The following is a 20232-nucleotide window of genomic DNA, read 5'->3' as shown; positions in this document are numbered from 1 at the left end:
AATTTTGAGTATCATCTTTATCTTGCACTTTCTTGTCAACTAATTTGAATCAGATATATTTGGATGTCTGAATGTCAATATACTCTACTATTTAATAATTCAAACACCCTTGAGATGTTATAATAATCCATGACTCATTTGAAAATAGAAAAAAGAGTACTTTAGGGTTACCCTAATGATTGGATATTAACAATATGGCTCTAGGTGTTATACCATGAGATACAAAGGGAGCCAGCCACATTATCATAGACCCTGAAAGTAATTAAGGGTTTTCGTTTCTCATTCCACACATTGGTTTAAATTTTTATTTGTTTCATGTAATGCTATATGTATGAGTGATCCTGTTTTGAGTGAAGGGCATATTTTTAATGAAATGAAATACCTGAGGATTTTAAATGTTGTTTCATACTAGTGTTTCCCCCCTAGCTTATGAATGGGACGGCATTAAATTAGGGTTGAGAATTCCCTGTCATTTAGCCCTCAGAACACTAATTACTCCCAGACTTTAGTTTACTTTAACTAGGTTGGGTTCCATCAAGTCAATACAGAATTATGCATAATTAAAATTATCAATAAGTAGTAAGTATTTATCCAACCAATGTCTTGAATTTAAAATAAATTAATTTGGCTTCCAAACAGGCCCTTCTACTTATAAGTACTGTGGAGAATTTTCTTTAGATATAGCCAAAATAAGAAGACTAGAGCCTCCATTTCATTACAAAAAAACCAGGTTGTTATAGCTTTAGGTGAAATAACTAATGTTAGGTATTGATTTTTAAATAGACAGTCCCTGGGATCTGGAATGAAAGCATTAGCTGGTGGTGGGGGGGGATGCATTGTGGATTGAAGATATTCTTAGATTGCAATTAAATGGCAAATGCAGATATAATTCAGTGTGTCCAGTGAAGGTTCTGTGTGTCATGTGAGTGTAGCATTAATCTATGTTTCTCATATTAAAATATCTGTGACCTTAAAAAGTAAACATAGCAAATAGCCTGGCATGTTCCATTGACTCTCTTATTTGTTAGTTCCATTTTTCATTTTACAGTGAGTTATTGAACACACCTGATTTATCAGCCTGGAGAGTGATATTAATATGATGAGAATGTCCATTCTGATTTTCCTTATCTAACGTTAACATACAATTTTTTTCTTTAGGAAACAGTGGAAACTAATTATATTCTTTTTTTACAATGTTATACTTGATTTTGAGAAATAGGAATTACCTTAGTTCAGAATACACAAGTCTAAGTAGGCCTTCCATTATTCACTTCTTGCCTTGTGTATTAATAATGTGCTATAACAATAATAACTATAGTGTACTGAGTACCTATTATGCTCTCGTGATAATGGTAGACATTTTATATTCACTATTTCTAAATATTAAAACAACACTGCAAGGCAGATGTTAAGATCCCCATTTCTTAGACGAGGAAATTGTGACTCAAAGGTTAAGTAACTTATCCAACCTATAACTGGCTAACAAGTGAAAGAGACAGAATTCAAGTAAAATTCTGTCTAAATTCAGAGCTCTTCTCCATCCAATTAGCCACATCATTTAGAACATTATGCAGTTGCCTTCATCTAAAGGAGATTTCGTGGTTCTCATGAATTAAACATAAATTAATATCTGAAACTGGAGTTTCCACATTTTCCAGAATATATCCTGCTATGATTGACAAAATATGTGAAAATAAAGGCCCTCCTTCAAAAGGCTTAGACCATGTAGGATCACTTTAAAACTGAAAAGGAACTCTTGAAGTTGATCAGAACGTAAAGTGAAATGTCTTTTGATTAGCACTTTGATGTTTTTAGAAGAGTCGTGTCACTGTCCTGTAGAGGAATTGCAACAGGAGCTCGGCTGGCCAAAGAGAACAGAGCTAAGGAGGACCTTCAGAATACAGGAACGATTGTTGAAACTTCCCAAATCCATTTTTGTAAAAATAGCTTCAATGTAGAATTGGAAATGTTTTAAGTAAATTCTGTAGAATCTTGAAATTCTAATTTCTCGTGTTTAATGCTAGGAAAATAAAGCAAAATAGCATTTATAATCCCTATGTTTTATATTGATGATACGAAACTTAGGTATGGTTATAATATTGTCCTGAAAAGTACTATCTGTAATATAATTATCATCCTTGTCTGTCTGGGGAAGTGAGCCCTTCTGAGAGATAAAAACAAAATCCAGAGGTTTCATCCAGAGGTTAGATTTGGGGGAGAGTGGCAGGCAGAATGGGGAGGGATGATGTAGAAGATGGTAGATATCATTTGCTTGACGTTTATTTGTGAAATAAATGAGTGGAAGTGTATAAATATCAAACCCATCTTGTACATTTGTGTCATTCACATATATCCATTAACCAGCCCGTAAAGAATGCATATGCTTTACTAGGCAGTGTGGAACAGGCACATAGATGAAAGACATTTCTCTGTTCTTGACTTGCTGAGGTCTAGTGTGGGGAACAGATATGTAACCAAATTGTAAAAATATCCAATGATTTATATTGCTATAGAAGTAAGGATGAAGTTAGGTCCTATCATTCATGACTGCTCAGGTCTGGGGAGCTTTGCTAAGGAGGTAATGTTTGGGCTGAATTTTGAAGGATTTACTACTTTTTTGCTCTTGAGAAGATGGTGAGCCAGCAAGGACTGAGATCTCCCTTCTGTGAACTTATCAAATGCAAGACTTTTCCGTGAGGTAAAAGGGGGAAAAAAAATTCAAGAAACATGTCTATAAAAGCCATACTTAAAGGGAAGCAACGGGTTAAAATGAAAGGATGAAAAAAGTATCTATCTTGCAAGTGTGAACTGAAAGAAAGTCTGTTATACTAATTTTGAGGTTAAAAACATTTAAAGGACAAAGGAAAATACTATAGCCAGATTAAAATGAAAAGGAGTTTCACAGACAGAATAGAGTGGAAGAGCATTCTGGATTACAAGAACAGCATACGCAAAGGTCTGAAAGAATGAGGGATTTGTGTGGTAACACCAAAACATTGTCTGTGGTATGAAGTTTGAAAAAGATAAAGGATTTAGTTCTTAAGTCAGATTGTGGTGAGAACATGAATGGCCTTAGAATTCATGGTCTCTGCTCTTGTCACTGAAATAAGTGTCTTAAAATAGGAAAGGTTCCATACATCTGGGAAGTCTAATGAACTTAGTGATATGGCCAATTGCAAATGTTTGTACTTTATAGTCCATTGCTATAAATATTTTGATCAGTCAAAAAATAAGTAAAGTATGTGTTGGGTGCTTGCTCTTTCTTGAATTTGGTAGTTGGCACCAAACTAGATCAAATCATGAAGTCAGAATTTAATTGCGACATGAAATAAATGTTGCTATTTTCAGAGGCATGCTTTCTGGCATTCTCTTGATTTAACTTGGTGATTGTAATGGTTTGGTATGGTAGATATCAACTTGACATTTATGGCAAGAAATGACATGAAAGCTCTGGGTTGATTTTTTGATGTTTGCCATAATTTATGTTAACATGTGGAAATTACTCTTATCACACCTCTCAAACATAGCATCCAAATGCTACATATCACTATTCATTTTGGTGGTCAGCATGCCATGTTTTTCCAAGATGATAAATATTAAACGTTCAGCTACAGTAGGAGACTTACTTTATAAAATAATATAAAATAAAATTGAGTCATACCAGATAGCCAAGATCAGAGGGCTAATTTTACTTAACTAGAATTCTTTCAGAATTTTTATTTTCATAGCCCTGCAGCCAAAAATAGTGTTTTGTCTTAAAACTAAGAATTGTATTAAGAGTCTCTGGTTTCATAAATACCTTGTACATACAAAGTTTAGTAAACATAGGATAGGTTGGTCAAGGGTGGTTTGTATTTCAAAATCAATGCTGCTTAAAAGAGAAATGGTGCTTTGTCATCAGTGTAAAACATTACAAAGATTTCTGGTTGATATGTAATGATATTTTGATATTTACATTCAGACATATATATATATATATATGCACATATATATGCATGTATATATATGTGTATATATATATATATATATATATATATATATATGCACTAATGTGAAATAGTTTTTGTATGTGAAATATTAGTTTTAGAGTTACAGAAACAAATAGAAGACATTTGGTCCTGTCCAAAATGTCCACGAAGGTATTTGGCCCATGTCAAAAGGTCCTTGATACTTGGTCCTGTCCAAAATGCCCATGGAGATATATCATCCACACCAATTTGAAATGTAATCCATGAGTATATTTGGTCCATGCCCAATGGCCCTTGAGATTTGTCCTGTCTAAAACATCCACACTTAGAAAATATCTCTGGGTTCAAATAGGACATTTATTTATACTTTTGGTTTGCTGGATTAATACATAAAATATACTATCATGTTTTTTTGTTCCAATACTTGTGTTGTGGCTATTGCCAATAATAACCCTTCTTGGCTCTGTAGTGTAGCTAGTAATTGCATATGTGGTTAGGTAGATGGATCGAGGTTTGAATCTTGCAGAAGAGTGGGGTTTATGTTAACTGTGCCTACAGAGTAAGAGCTCTACAGTTAGAGAAATGCATAGAGGACAAGTTGAAGATGGGATCTCGTGATGCGTGGTGTGTTAATTTTTCAGCAAATACCAAGGACCTTTTGGCGTGGACCTTTCTCAGTGGACGTTTTAGAAGGATCAAATACGCTGCAAAGCAGAAATACTGTATATACAAAGTGTAAGAAAACATTGTGTTATGTGTCTCAAGTGACTTTTGCAAAGAAGTTTGTCTGAACATATATATTTTTTAGAATTTTGAGGCAGGATGGTATAATCAATGGAATTCTCCAATTAAAAATAGGACATGTGGACACTAGCCAATGTAATCGATAACCATACTTTTCTAAAAGCTCAGCCATCACTGCAGTTATGAGATCAATTAGTATAAAGTGGACCTACAAAGGCAGTTTTTGTTAATTTCTTAGTGCCAACATCTTTAAGATCCTTCATAAGAAAAACATATAAATACTTAATTCACTCAAAAAATATTTGATAACTTTGTTTAAAGTATACCATGTAAGATAATTTCTGTTATAGTCTGATGTCTGACCTTTTTTCCAGTGGTTATTCTATGTTGTGAAACAGCAACAAGGCAAGTAAAATAAATGCAAACAAAGAAAGTATAATTAAATTGCTCTTGATTTCAACAAGAGATTTTTTTTCAGACATGCATGTACTTAGCTTTTTAAAATTATGATTTATTATTGATTTGAAGATAATTATTGAGATTTTAATAAGAATATACTAAAATGAAAAAGAATGAAATATTAGATCTTACTTACTCCCGATCACTAGTCTCATACTAGAATCCTTTGGAGAAGGAATCATTTATTGCACAGATGTTTATCTAGTAACACACTACATGCAGGATATTATACTAATCTCTGGTAATATTATAAGAAGTAAAATTCCTTTAATTTGCTAAACGAAGCATCTATCACTATGGGTAAGGCACTCAATATTTAATTGATTACATAATCTTCATTAGAATTGACATAGTTCCTTGAAAAAAATAAGGGAGTAACAGTTTTCAAGTGTTTTAATACTTATGAATTAAAGATCCATACAATGTTTTATTAATAATATTTATAGTAATAATACTATTTATTGAATAGTTTTTTTGACAGATTATGATACTCTGTAATCTTCATAAAAGCACTGTAGGTTTATTATTTTGAATCCATGGTTATAAATTGAAATTCAAGGAATACTGAAATAAAATCTAGAGGTAGAGAGTTTCTTATCAAACTTATAATAATTGCTTTGACTGTATGTCTCTGAAAACTGAAAATTCCATTAAAGTAGAGCCTGGGACATTCTTGTATACATTTATATTTTCAGGGCTTACACTACATAAAATAGTTTTTTATAAAACACACATTGCTGATGTGTTTTCTCAAACCTTTTATCTGCTCTTGAGTCCAGGAAACATTTCCTTATTTGAAGACAATTTGGTAACCAATTAGGTTGTTTTTGTGAGAGGAATCACTTGTATAATAAATTGAGTATTCACTATTTAATAAGAATTGGTGATGTTTCTCTAAGATATAGAAAATTCAGGTAAATAAGCTACTTAGTTCAAAATAAAAATTAGTACACTGTACTTTTCCTCCATTTCTTATCCTTGTGAGTCTATAGGAACCAAATCTGTTGCCTGAAGGCAAGTGTGTATAACTTTATTGTTTTGTCAATAGTTTGAGAAATATGAGGCCAGAAGAAGCAGCAACATGAATGAGGGGAGGAGTTATAGTTTTTGGTGATTAATTTATAACTATCCTGTAAAGCACTATTCAGCATATCAGGCAAACAAGTTTTAAATCTTATTGCCTAGATTCTAGAATCATTAGATTTGATATCACATGAAAAGTCTACGCTTGATTATAGATGAACACAGGATATATTGTTGTGGTAAAATAAATCAGGTTACACACCATTCTTTCCAGTGGCGTCTTTGGTCATCAACCTAGACTGATTTGAGAAAAGGTTATTGTGAGCTAGGGTCTAAGGATATTTCTGGAAATATGTTGATGCCATATAGATTTTTAATACATTTTTTTGGTTTTGTTTTGCCTATAACCTGCATAAAAAGAATTGGAGTTTTCATAATCACTTTTGAATGACATTTTGCATTAGGATTTGATCCCCATTCCTATTTTCTATTAAATTGGAAACCTGTTTTTTTCCCTGTTCTTTTTCACTTTTCATTTGAATAAATATAAAATATAATATTTAGATCAGCTTCCAAAAAATTTATTAAATTGAATTAAAATTGATTATATTGAGATATTAAAAATTGCCTATTGAATGTAGGTTGATATTTGCATTAGCTTTTTATGGTTCTTACAATATAGAATTTAGTATCTTTTTTTTGCAAGCCAGTAAAATCAGTTTTGTAAATGCCCAAAAAGAAACCTAGTCACATTTCTTTACCGACATTGTTGAGATGATGTGAGAAAAATTAACTCAACAGTCTTAATATTTAAATTCTTGGATAATGGAGCGTGATAATCAATGTATTTGGTGGTGTTTTTAATGATAATTATTTTTTCAGAAGTAACTGGTATTAATTGTTCAATGTCTTTTCACTATAAACTAAGTTTTTGTTATCAAGCATATAAAGACAAGACTGCTAACAGGGAAAAAAATGCTAAAAGAATTCAGGGATGAAATATAAATAAACCTTAGGTTAAATAACTTGTCAAAATGAAGAAGGTACATTATTTATACTATTTTATGTGGAATGCCCTTTCCTAGACCCTTTGAGAAATAGGATAATTACTAACTCACTCTTTTGGAGTTTTATTTTTTGATTATAAAAGCTGGGGGACTTTTGTAGTTTGAGGGTATAATTTAAGTTTAACATGACACATGATATATGAGTGTATTATATCAATACTGGGGTTTTTGTTATCCCTTCATATGCTTATCACTACTTTGTATATTTTGTTCAAAATCACTCTAAAACAATTAGACAATGATTCCATTTTTCATCACTAGATAATATTAAAATTTATTCTGAATATCTCAGATAATTATTTGCATCCTTTTAGTAAAGGACAAGACGGCCGACTTGAGAATGTGAATGCTAGACCTACTCAGAGATGATCTGTTAGAAACTAAGTAAGACTCTTTAAGTCACAAACTTGAGCAAGTCTCTTTACTTTTTTCATGTATAAAATAGGGAGCTTGTTTGTACTAGATGAATTGATTTCAATTATTTTTTTCTTGATATAAGAAGTTACTGTTCAAAAGAAACCTTACATCCCCAAATGTAAACAGATAAAAGTGAGGCTTCCCTGATAGGGGGAAGAATGTTTGCTGTGAGAGAACACTGTGAGAAAACTCCCAGGTACTTCAGAGAGTTTGAACACCACTGTAGACAACCTCTAAATTTCCCCCAAGACCTAAAATTATATGGTTGGTTACATCATCTCTGAGGTAAATTACCAGAGCCACAGTATTTCTATCCCTTGCATTTTATACACCAAATTTAGTGAAAGTTGTAATATCAGATGGAATTAAATAGTGTTTTCCACTGACAGGAACGTAAGATTTTTCTTGTTTAGCTTAAGTAAATGCAGTTTGGAAAACTCCTTCTTTTTAAATCTTGCAATTTATCTGTCCAGATAAAATTTTGCAAGAAGTAAGAGTTAATCTATGAAAGGAGGAAAATGCAGCGCCATTTCCTTTAGCAGTGGGTTATCTGCCTGATGATTTAACAACTTTCCTTGGTTCCACTAAAACTCCATATCCTCTTTTCCTTTCCCTTGTTCTACACTCTGTTGTTGACCAAAATCTCTCCTCCCTCTGATTGTTCTGGGAACCTGGAAACACTCTGCTTTCTCTTCTTCCTTCTCTGTGAAAACTAATACCTTAGGAATTATATATTCCTTGCTGATCTAATTTACAAAAGGGAAAAGACCCCTCTCATAATCAGTGGATTATTACTTTTGGGTTTGCCCATGGGCGTGGCTAGATGCTAGCAACCCAATTTGTGATGTAGAATTTATTGCTCATAAAGAAATGATGTCATTATTAGTGAGTGGAGGAGTTCACAAGAGACTATAGAGTTCTTAGTACTATATACTACGTAGGAGTTCATTTACTTTATAAGTGAATTCCTCAATGCGTATTGTTCTGGGACTCTAGTTGATAAACTATTATAGATGCCATTTCTTTTAGAAAATTAAGGTCTGTATTTCAAGCAACCAATGTAGAGATGAATGAAAAACATTCATAGTTATTCATGTATTGCTCTACAGGTGCATGTGTTCACTAATTCTGCATCCAGCCGTAAGAAAGCACCCACACTTTCTCTTCCTTTAGCAGGTAAACAATTTAGACTGAGATTGAAATAAGGGAGCATTTTCAGGTCTAAGCTATTTTTTTTTTTAAATTTCTATGTCATAGAGACTGGATGCAATAAAATTGATAGGGGGCTACTACCATCATATTTAGATTTCTGAAATGGACAATTGCCTTATATAAATAGCAAGTGAAAAAAATCAAGCCAGTCCTTTATAAGCATTTTATTCTGGGGTGTGCTTATTTTCCGAAAACTACCTCTACTAAATCTCCTGTCAGTCTTGAAACTAGAAGGCAAAAATGCTTCTAGTGCTACAGCCAACTGCAGTGTAGCCAGAGAAACAGGCAACAAAAATAGAACACCAGGATTGCTGTGCGTGGGTGAGGCAGAAACCACATTATGAGCAAAAGCTTCCAGTATTATTTTAGAACCAATACAGAGCTCTGCACTTCTCTCCTCTCTCTTCCAAAAACACATACTACAAAAATAAAATAAAATGAAATGTATGTGCATTTGCCCTCTTAGGATTGTTTCTTAATTTTGATTTTAATTTTTCTTTTTCTTTCTTTTCTTTCTTTCTTTCTTTTTTTTTTTTTTTTTTGCCTTTTTTCTTTGGACGCGAATCGCCAATAGGGAAACAGTGTGTAAAGCAAGCTTGGAGGGAGGAAGGAGTTAATTGCTTGTAAGGCCCTGCAATAGAGAATTATGGTTTGAAAGATAGAGGCTGGACAGCTGGGTTTGCTGGTGTATTTTTAAATGCATTAATGCAGGCTCCAATCACTCGGCCAGGCTTGACCTATTTTTGGCTCAGGCCGACCATTGTTCTATTTCTGTGCCTGTGGGCCATGCTGTTGTTGATTCATATGCAAATGGATTATCACTAGCTTTAGCCAACTTGAGCGGAGAGCAGCGACCAGAGAGGAGGAAGACACTCACAGATAGGAGAAGGGCACCGGCAGAAGCCACTTGCAGGACTGACGGTTCTTGCAACGAAACTCTAGCAGCCTGAAGAACTTTAAGCCAGGTTTAATTGGTTTCTTTTTCTCGTGGGTAGAGTTAATATTTTTCTACTTGTTCTGACAAAGCAATAACCCTGAAGCACATTCCTATTTCCCACCTGCTTTCAGTTTCCAGGATAACCTAAACTCCAGAGTCATAGCATCCACCTGGTCCTTTCTGCTTTGCACACAGGTTGGTAACATGGGAAAAGTGACCAGGTCTTTTGAAAAAGTGTCTGTCCATCTTAACAGAAAGAAAATCATTGTCGAAGTTGATTCTCTGCAGCTTCTCCGTGAGGAGGGAGGACCAGCGGGGGTAGCTACTGGGGCCCGTGCACTGAGCAGAGATGAATCTTTCATGTAGCTGAACTAAGAGTGATTGGAATATGCTGCAGACAATTTACGAGAGTGACTCGTGTTTTTCCTCAGATGGGGTGGCTGGACGAGAGCAGCTCTTGGCTCAGCACAGAATGCACAGTATGATCAGCTCAGGTAAGAGCCTCTCATAACTGAGACATTTTACGCTTGAAAGGGGGCTGACTTGGGAAATGCAGCTAAGAAAAGCACCTCTCCAGGATTTGCTGCTTTTTGGTGTTGGTGTTGCTATTTTCTTGGTGCGTCTGTAGGGTTTAACTTAGATCCCTTCCATTACTGTTTCTGTGCATATTCAGTCTGGTTAGGGACGGCTGCTTCTGAATGAAATCGCACAGCTTTTGATGAAGGATGGAACTGAGATAAGTAACATGTAGTTGGGGGTGTTTTGCCTTACTCTGCAACTAGAAAAAGGAGATCAGTACTGATTGATTGTAAGTGTATTCCAGTGGGACCTTAAAAAATCAGGTAAGTTCATACTGGGGCTTCAGTTTAAATTGCAGCCTTGGCTAGCCTGATGATATTATATTTACAGTGTGCATACAGAAGCACATCTATTTATAGACCTACCTTCTGAAATGTGTTTGCTAGGGAGTTGTGAAGGTAGTTTTAATGTGGATTTTTCTCATCAGCCCAAAATGAAACTAATTAGGATGAAATGAAATTATTATTAGCAGATGGTTATTTTCATTTTCTTCAGAGCCATTTGGGGAGTCTAACATTGTCAAGCAGATGGGAAGGCATACCACATGTATAGGTGTTATATGCAGGTGCAATGTTTAAAAGAATAACAGTAACCGATTCCAATTTCTGGTTTCTCTGTGTATGTGCTTGTGCCTTCAAGGAGATGGGCTGATGAGAGTCGAAGCTTGTCAGCTTTATTTATTTATGTTTGTTAAAAAGAGGAGACTCTCCAGACAATATCACTTATTTGTCATTGGTGCTTTTCATACTTATTTCCTCTAGCTAGTTCACAAAGATTGGAGTTTTGTTTTGGTCCTCTTCTGAATGCTTCAATCTGACTTGGCTTCGCTCTCCTCCCTCACATCTTCTAAATTCCTATATGGGCTTAATCATAATTATAGACCACCACCTAAACTTCCATGATAAGAATGCAACATAAAGCAGTGTATACTTGGTATAGCTAGACATGAAAGAAATATTCCACAGGTTGGCATGATGCCTATTTTAATGTTGAACACCTTTGCACCTATGGATCAATGTTTCAAGCAAGTTTTTTTTTAAACCTCTGTTAGTTAATGATGATTTTAAGAGTCTTCCATTGACCCATTTTTTTTCATGGAATTAGAATAAAATACCAGTTTTGTACAATTTGGCATGTTTACACTTCAGTGGCAGGAATTATATTAATTAGTGCTGTCTGTTTATCTAAAGCAATCACTCCAGAATTTCAGTACAGTTTGTTATCTTCCTGGCTGTAAATTTGACAAGAGCTTGGGGAGGGTTCAGCTGGTCACTTAACTTTTGCATTTTATTCTTTAAATATGGACCAACTCTTCAAAAATAACTATTTTAGGTGTCTTTTCAGTAGTACACTTTATCCTTTGAGTCCTGTCTCTGTGCTGCAAGTTTTAATATTGTTTTCATAGGGTGGAAACAGAGTGGTGCCTTTCAAGCAGCAACTGTCTGCTGACATCGAATCTTGCTACAGGTGTTTGCAAGTTCACTGTTTCTCAATGCGTTGGACAATCGTACCTAACTTTCCTCTGATTTTAGCTGAGATTATCATTTTTCCGACATTTAATGATTTTTATACAAAGTAACAATATTTTCAAGCAGGGCAGTGCTTGAGACTGTCCATGCTATGGTCAGTTCTACAAGAAGCAGCATTTAAACCCCAGCTATTAAATGACATGTGATGTAGGTTGACATTAACACCCAAACCTGGCTGGTATAAAGAAGGAGACTCCAAGTTCTATTGATTTCTAAAATTTGAAACATAAATACATTTGCCTCCTTCCTATCATGCTATGTAATGTTTGATTTTGTTTGCTATAATATGTCCTTCAATTTAATTCCCCCAGTCCCCCCCCCCCAGTTTTTATTGTGTACTTCTTTTGAGGAACGGGCCTTCAATCTTGGAGTCACCAGGAGTGTTTTACAGAATACTGATGCCTGGGTCCTATCCCCAGAGTTTCTGATTTAATTAGTATGGTGTTAGGATATTTAAAATATCCTAACCAGTGTTAGGATATTTAAAATCTCCCAAGCAATCCTAATATGCAGCAAACTTTGAGTGTCACTGATGTGGGAAGAGGGGAAAGTGACATTGATTCTGGCAATATATTTCAGTAGGGTTTGTCCTTTAAGTTCATTGCTGCATTAGGAGTGTGTTTGTCTTAATTTAGGTATAAATCTCCTTTATTTCCCTGTGGATCAGTGGCATGATGTGATTGATAGGCTTAGAAATGGATGGAGTCTTTGGATTTGAAAAACAGAAAAAAAAATAGATGGTTGCAGTTCCAAGTGGGGGAGAGAGAGCACTGTTCTAGGAGTCAGAAGCTCTGTGTTCTGAGAGCTCTGCTGCTAGCTGATTATGTAACTGGTTTATGAATTTGTAACCTGAAGAATAATGGTGTCCTCCTGATTCTCTCTTGGCATTCACAGGAGGGTCAAATGTCACAACATGTTATTAAAGTGTGTACTCACTACTATTATTACTAATTCTAGTGAATGAATCTGGGCTCCTGGCTCTTCAATAAGGCGCTATTTCACTGAACTAGATAGATGCATTAGATTGTATGTCACATGGGGGAATGACTGTTTTATTTTGTAGTAAGTTTTCTTTAATCTTATAAATCAGCTTTTTCTTTTTCTTTTTGGTTTTCCTGGTATGATAAGAATTAAATTCTTTTCTTGAGCAAATTGTGACTATAAATCAGGGTAGCTAGTGTGTGTGTGTGCATGTGTTCTGTGAAATGTCTCATTACATAATAATCAAAGGCAAAGTAGTTGTCGAACATGTAATACAACAGTGAAACCCCAACAGCAGATATCTTGAGATTAGTTATTTTAAAAAGCTTTGTTTTGCTGTTAGCCATTGTTTTACAGTACCCATTTGTTATTCTAGTTCTATTGGATGCTATGCATTAATGCATTAATGCAGGCTTCAATCACTCGGCGAGGCTTGACCCATGCACATGATTTTTATTCAGAGATCTTTATATACTATTGAATTATAACTGTTTTATATGGTTCCATTTTTTCCTAACATTGACCCACCCAGGCTAGACATGTTAGGTAGAACTAGGTGGTAGTCTGCTAATGTCTTTTCAGTTAAAAAGCTCTATAATACTGAATCTTGGAATTCAGTAAGAGCGATACATTTTGCCAGGTCAGTCTCTACTTTTGTGACTTGAGGGGCCACTGTAAGTGATAACTGTGGCCGAAACTGAAGCAAATATTGACTCCAGTCCCTCAGCAGTAGCTGGCAGATATGGGTGTTCTCCTGTTGCCAGGCATGTTGCTTAACACGTCGGACAGCAGAGCTGTCCAGACAATATTGGAACAATTATTGTGAAAGAATTTCCTAGAGTTTGTATAGCATTAATGAAAAATACATTTACAATAAGGACAACTCACATTTCATTCTTATTTTAGGGGAGAAAAGAAAAACATTTAAAACTAAATCCTGAATTTCTTTTATGGAAACTGTATCTTCACCCTTGGAGAATCTCTTTCCCCGCCTTGGTATACATCGTCAAGGGAAAAGGAACATTTTAGATTCAGTAGTCTTTTACATCTCCTTGGAAAGCAGAATCTAATTATGAAAATGTAAGTCTGTGAAATGCTCCTGTCATGTCAAGAATCACTTCTGGTATTCCCCATAATTACTGTTTTGCTGTTCTCTAACTCAGGTAATCTTCACTTAAAGGCTGTTATCTATTTGAATATTTGATGGGTAGCAATCAAACAGCTAGTTATAAATAGGCCCATTGAGAATGGGGACAAGAATGAGTATTTTTTATTTCTGTGGATGACACAGGTGGCATAATTGTTATGTCCATTAAGTAAGAAAATTCAATAAAACCCCTGAGAAGACTAAAATAAACCCCAATTATGAATTTAAAAATGGTGATTTTTGATTTTGGAGATGAGAAATTTGAAAATGTACCACCTAATATCTTATCACTGATAATGACGTGATCCTAAAATACTAGAAGCCAGCAAATACCCCTCCCCACACTCAATATTGGTAATAACTGAGCAAAGAAAATGATGTGATCTAATGAGATATACATACCTCAGAAACTAAAAGTCAAGAGAAAATGGAAGCAGGGGTCTTTGAAAAGAACAGAGGCCTAAAAGAACCTAACAGGGCCTCCTTAGAATGTTACTGACAAGATGACAACTTCCGGAAAATTCTAACGTTCCCAAATTGGAGAGATGCAAACTGACCGCATATCCTCCACTTTTGTAGGGTTTTTTTTTTTGTTTGTTTTTATTGTTGCTATTGCTTCTTCTGACTGAGGAATAGTAGAAAGGATTTTGGAAGAGAAACTAGAGAAATGGGGTAAGGTGAACAAAACTATGTCTCTGGAGAAATGAAGGCTTCAGAGCAATACTCTAAATTGGGAAAATGATCCATAGCTCTTTGCAATGAAATACCCTTCCCCAACTAATCTTAGAGATTCCACTAAGAAGAAAACCTCAACTCGGTTGAATGCATGGAATTGATGGCTTCCCACAAATAGAGCACTTTAATGAGAATATAAATTCCATAAAACAAGAACTCAAAGATGAGATGCTGAAAAAGGATATTTTAATCTAAGGAAACAAATTGAGAATGAAAAAAAGCATAATGATTATAGAACAAAAATATTTATTAGAAATAGCAGGAAACAGAATAGACACCAGTGACAATTTCACCAACAAAGAAGAAAGGCTTGAGACAATCAGTGGGCATGAAAAGGAGAAATAGATTAAAGCAGTTGGAGAGAAGTCAATAAATAAGAAAGACAAAGGCAATAGAACAAAAAGACTATTTATGTCCCTGAAGTTGATATTCCAAAACACTTAAACAAAAGATAATTTTGTGAAAATGAAGAAAGATCATTTGACTGATAAAAAAAAAAAAAATGATCTGCAGATTGAAAAAGCTCCCGTCTTTTAGGAAAATTAGCTGCAAGTGCTTACCGCAGAGTCATATCCTGACTGGGCCGCTGAATTTCAAATGATAAATAATTCTTCAGGGGTTCAGATCAAGTAAGGACCTATTGTGGGGGAGGGTGCAAAGGAGTGGAATGTACGGGCCTCAAGAAGACTTAGCAAACGTATCCAACACTCATTGCCAGAAGATAGTGAAGGAAAATCTCTGGAGTTCTAGAAGTACAATCCAATGTGCCACCCTTGCAAGATGTTATTAAAATATAGAGAAAATAGGTGTGCAAGTTAGAAATAAATTCTCAGACATGAACTAAGCTGTTTGACAAGGAAACCCACGACGAGATGGACGCAAAAAGTGGAATTCATGAGTAGAGAAAACATAGTAAGATTAAGGGGGCAACACTAAATCTATTTAAACAACTATGAGACTCTGTGGTTATAGGACAGAAAGCAAATTTTATAACGTAGGGCAATGTAAAAATATTCATAAAGCTAACCAATATAAGGCATTGGGGAGCGGTGAGATGGAGGGATGTGTGAAAGTGCTGATATCCTCTCTGAGCGGGGACAGACTCAGTGTTGCTTAAAATAGAAACATAGAGTTTAAAAAAATAAAAAATAAAAAGACTCCAAACACTGATTTTTAAAAATGGTTTCTTTATATAACCTTAGAGAAATCTTTTTGGAAATAGTTCTTCTACAGGAAGGAAACATTTAGTATGTCTCTAGTCCCTTCGATTGCAATTTTTAATTCTGTTAAATTCATTTAGATTTAATGATTTTTAAATAAAAATAATATTGCTGATATGATCTCGTTTTTCTAAAAGTTATTTTGTCTAGTTATTCATTTCCAGAAGAATTTGTATATAGATAGAAAAACTAGGAAATGTTTTGTATTTGTGGTGATTGTGGTGCTGATGGTAGGGGGACTTTTGCTTTCATCCTCAGCCATTTTTGCCTTTATGCATTTTTATTATATGCACATATCTTTTAAACAGTGTTTCTTACACATCCATACACAAAGTTACTATGCCACAGTACTAACACTAATTAATGGTTAAGTAGTAGGTATGTTAGTTAAGTTGCCTTCCTCTGCAAGTGACAGAAAATCCTAATCAGAGTGACACACAACAAGGGAATTTATCATTTAGTGGAATAGCAGGATAGTTAGGCAGCACTAGGTGGTCAGTATCCGCAGCATTCAGGCCCTTCATATGCCTCCACGCGGCTGACCTTGTACTTGGTGTCCTCACCAGGCTGTTTCCCCCAGGAGCCACAGGTGGACTGTCACAGTTCTAGACATTGCATCTACTTATGCTTGATAAATTCCAGAGACATAAAAGAGAAACCTTGCTTTGGGGGGTGTTTTCTTAAGGAAGGTAGTTTTACCCAAAATGTCTCCAAAAGTAAATCATCCTTCATCGTGCACTAGCTAAAATAGCATCACCTGCCCATAGCCAGTCCTTGAAAAGAAAAATGGGACCACCATGGGAGCTCCTTAGGGCCATGCCAGGTAGGGTGGATGCTGCCACTAATAATCTAGATTCTATTAGGAAGAATAAAGGGCGAGAAGAATGGATGTTTGCTAGGCACCAGCAGTATTTGCTACAGTGTGTATGTTGGTGGTTGGAAATCTCCTTTGTAATTTTCTTTAGTTTGTAATTTCTCCAAATACAATTAATTAAGTGAAGGAAGTGTACTATGTAATTTCTCTTTCAACTGAATTGTGGGTCTTTATTTTTATGAAGATATACATACATGTAAACACTTAGGTTTGTGTTTTTTTTTTTTACTAGCATTGAGTAGAAAGACTTTCTTATTACTATCTGTCGTTGGAAGGTGCCCTAATAAAGAGACTTGGAGTTATTGTGGGAGAAAACTGGTCTCTGTAGGTTGTAAGTCATTTTTTTAGAAAGGAGGAAAATAAACATTGTGGACTGGTGCATTACAGTCATTTATTATAAGTTTGAGTAAAATATTCCTTTGAGGGATATGAAGAATATTTAGAAATTTATCTAATCATGTATACATTTTTCAGTACATTAAAGAAGGAGTATCTTAAAAATATTTGGAGTGCAATTTCTTTGCTGGTATGTTATAATTATTACATTTTATAGTAATGAACGATTTTAACAATCTGGAATGGTAACTGCATTTTAACTTTTTTTTTTTCCTGAATTGGATACTTTGAAAACAATTTAATTGGAATAAAAGCCCATGAAAATGGCTTTAAAAACAAGCTTTCTCTAGATGAAATTCAAAGGTATTTTGCCATGTGCTTCAAATCAGTGTGGCAGTGCTGTGCTCTTTTCCGTTCTTGAAAGGAAGTTGACCTGTCAGTGGTTAGTTTGGGATGCCTGGTGTCCTTACTGTGGGGAGTTTTCCCTTTCCTAATCTAAGGAGGTTGACAAGCAGGAGATGAAAGGATGAGAAAATACCTTGTGTACACTACTTCCAGTTTTCTTCCACTAAGTCAGTTACACAAAACAAATTTAACTTAAACAAGAATTTCTACAACATTAAATGACCTACACTTTTAAGTGTTTCAGAAATATTATGTTTAGGGTTACTCCGTACTGCTTTGGTTTATGACTACAAAATGAATTCTTATGTTTTATAAGAATATCAATTTCATTCATTATCGTATTGTTAAATTTTCCATAGTAAAATAAGTGATGGGCCTTTATATGTAGTGCTTTTAAAATACCCCACAATTAAATCCAATGAAAACTACATTTAAGGAAGAAGGAAATTTACCAACCACAGAATGTAAGTGGTCATTTACTTATGATTAAACTCTTTGCATGTTGATAAGGTTGGAAATACCCCAGAACTTCATTTTCTTGCTTCTTCCCCTCATGGTCTACCACTTGTGTTAGAAACGTTCAGTTTATAATTTATATTCAGTATTGACACAATTGTAGACATGTGGGTGTCATTTCCCAGTATTTGAAGTAAGTTTTGGTGGATGTCTAAGGCATGACATTTCCAAACTGGGTGAAAATATCAGAATGTCATAAAGTTTGTTTTTTCTTCAAAATTTGAAATTAAGGACAAACGAATAAACAAACAAAAAGAAAATTTCATTGAATTTCCATTAAATTATTTTGTGGCCTGGGAATTCTTGCTTTAGTAAGAACATGTTCACACAGAGTGTTTCCGGGGAACTGCATGTAGGGTGAACTAGAAAAGTTCTTGGTGAATTGAACACACAATTAAAATTTATTCTTCATGGTGTTTTTTAAGTCTGCTTACAAATAACATTCAAGTGTGTGTTTTGAATCCAAGATTTAACATCAGGAACTACTCATGTTAGATTCGAAAGAAAAATTGTCACTATCAGTTATCATTATCATGTTTTTTCTGCCATTTCAACTCTGATCTAGTTTAGTCTCGATTTAAAAGGTCGATGATTGGACCCATATTTTTCCATTATTTTTATCACTGTCATTATTATTATTGATATAATAAGCTAATGTTTCAAAATATGTTCTGTATCAGACATTGTTTTAGCCTTTAATCCTCTCCCCAAGTTGAAGAGGCCTGCAGGAGTGGCTGTTGCAGCAATATTCCTATTATGCAAATGAGGAAATAGATTCAGAGGAACTTACTTAGTTTCACCATGGCCAGGAACTGGCAGGGTCTACTTTGAACTTGTTTTTGTTTACCATGTCCCTGCCATTTTTCCTCAAAGAGGAAAATATTTCGCATGGGATCGTATTTGTCCTATCTGGTTGGTGCGAAGAGTCAGCTATATTTATAAACAAACATTGAGGCACATTTCTTAGTCCTGGAGGTTTAAGGCACAGATCAGCAACTGTGTTAAGAGGCTTGCTGGAGGAGCCTTACTTCACATTCCCAGTGCTTGATAATAAAATTGGGTGAAGTTAACACTAACCAGGACTGAGAGGACCATCAGGCAACCTCCAAAGTTCCATGATGGGGATGGATGCTACGCAGAGTAATGAGCAGACACTGTGGACACAACCAACATCCCCAGTGTATGGAGCATACATTTGCCAATGCTCACGATAGTCTCGTAAACCATAAAGGTAGGGTTTGCACCACTTCAAAATAGCCAGTTTTTACTGCTGGATTTTAGCAGAAGAAGGTGTTTTGTTTTCTTCTGTTTTGTTTTTCTTTTCATATGTTAATATGGTGGGGTTCAGTTTCTTTTGACCAAAATGTTTGAATTTTACCTGCCTTGGTGTTTAGCTAGAAATAAGGGGAAGAGGAGTTATCAATAAAGTCCGTGTCTCTACTCAAATCCTGATTTCAACATGCAGCAGCAAATTCTAGAGCCAAAAGAGTGATCTAGCTAACAAAATTTAGATTCTACCTCTTTTGAATATATATTGGTCCAATTTGGGTCCAATTTGGGTATTTTGGGTGAAAACTCGATGGCAATGTTTGCATATACCAACATGATATTATTGTGTTTTACTCTATCTTGAGTGAAATTTTTATTTCATTGGGTGGATATTGTATACTCTGCAGGTGACATGCTTAAAATTCACCAATTAGATACTAACCCAATTATTTAAGAGCCAACTCTGGTTTCCATCAACTATTCTCTATAATCTTATTTGCTGAGAGAATCTGGAGCCATTTTTATGAATCAATACATTGTGAAAGCATTATTGATTGTCATTTTAATGACCAGCATCATTTATTACCTTCCTAAGGGACAGAAGCTTTCAGAAGATCATTAAATGCATTAAAATCTGCAAAGGCCCACACTGCTGTGGCTCTCTTTAGCAGGCTGACTCCTTTGGGTCAGTTATTCTTAGCCTGGGTATTTCTATCTTATGGCATGGCAGGTCTAAGATTAGCTTGTTAGGCGTTATCATGCCATCTGAGTTACCTCCTAATATAACTCTACACTGGAATGATTATTTATAGAA

At 34.9% G+C, this 20232-nt stretch overlaps 1 protein-coding gene across 32 annotated transcripts in view; it reads left to right on the top strand.

The window, feature by feature from the left end:
* HDAC9 (histone deacetylase 9) overlaps positions 1 to 20232 on the top strand; it is an 857167-nt gene that overhangs the window by 370991 nt on the left and 465944 nt on the right. For 13 of the 32 annotated variants that reach the window (XR_013995394.1, XM_081080282.1, XM_081080306.1 and 10 more), the window contains one exon: positions 10259 to 10321. Coding sequence is in view for 30 of the 32 variants with exons in the window: in XM_081080282.1 (XP_080936408.1) it covers positions 10259 to 10321 (63 nt within the window). In the remaining 2 variants the exon portion in view is untranslated. Of the gene's footprint in view, positions 1 to 9675; positions 9856 to 9958; positions 10023 to 10258; positions 10322 to 10558; positions 10670 to 20232 lie in introns of those variants that run through there. The other 19 variants (XM_081080287.1, XM_081080285.1, XM_081080309.1 and 16 more) reach the window with 5 other exon arrangements.

Source organism: Rhinolophus hipposideros, assembly GCF_964194185.1.
Source record: "Rhinolophus hipposideros genome assembly, chromosome: 18".
NCBI lineage: Eukaryota > Metazoa > Chordata > Mammalia > Chiroptera > Rhinolophidae > Rhinolophus > Rhinolophus hipposideros.
The sequence above is the reverse complement of the archived record's forward strand: the minus strand, read 5'-3'. Positions and strand labels throughout refer to the sequence as shown.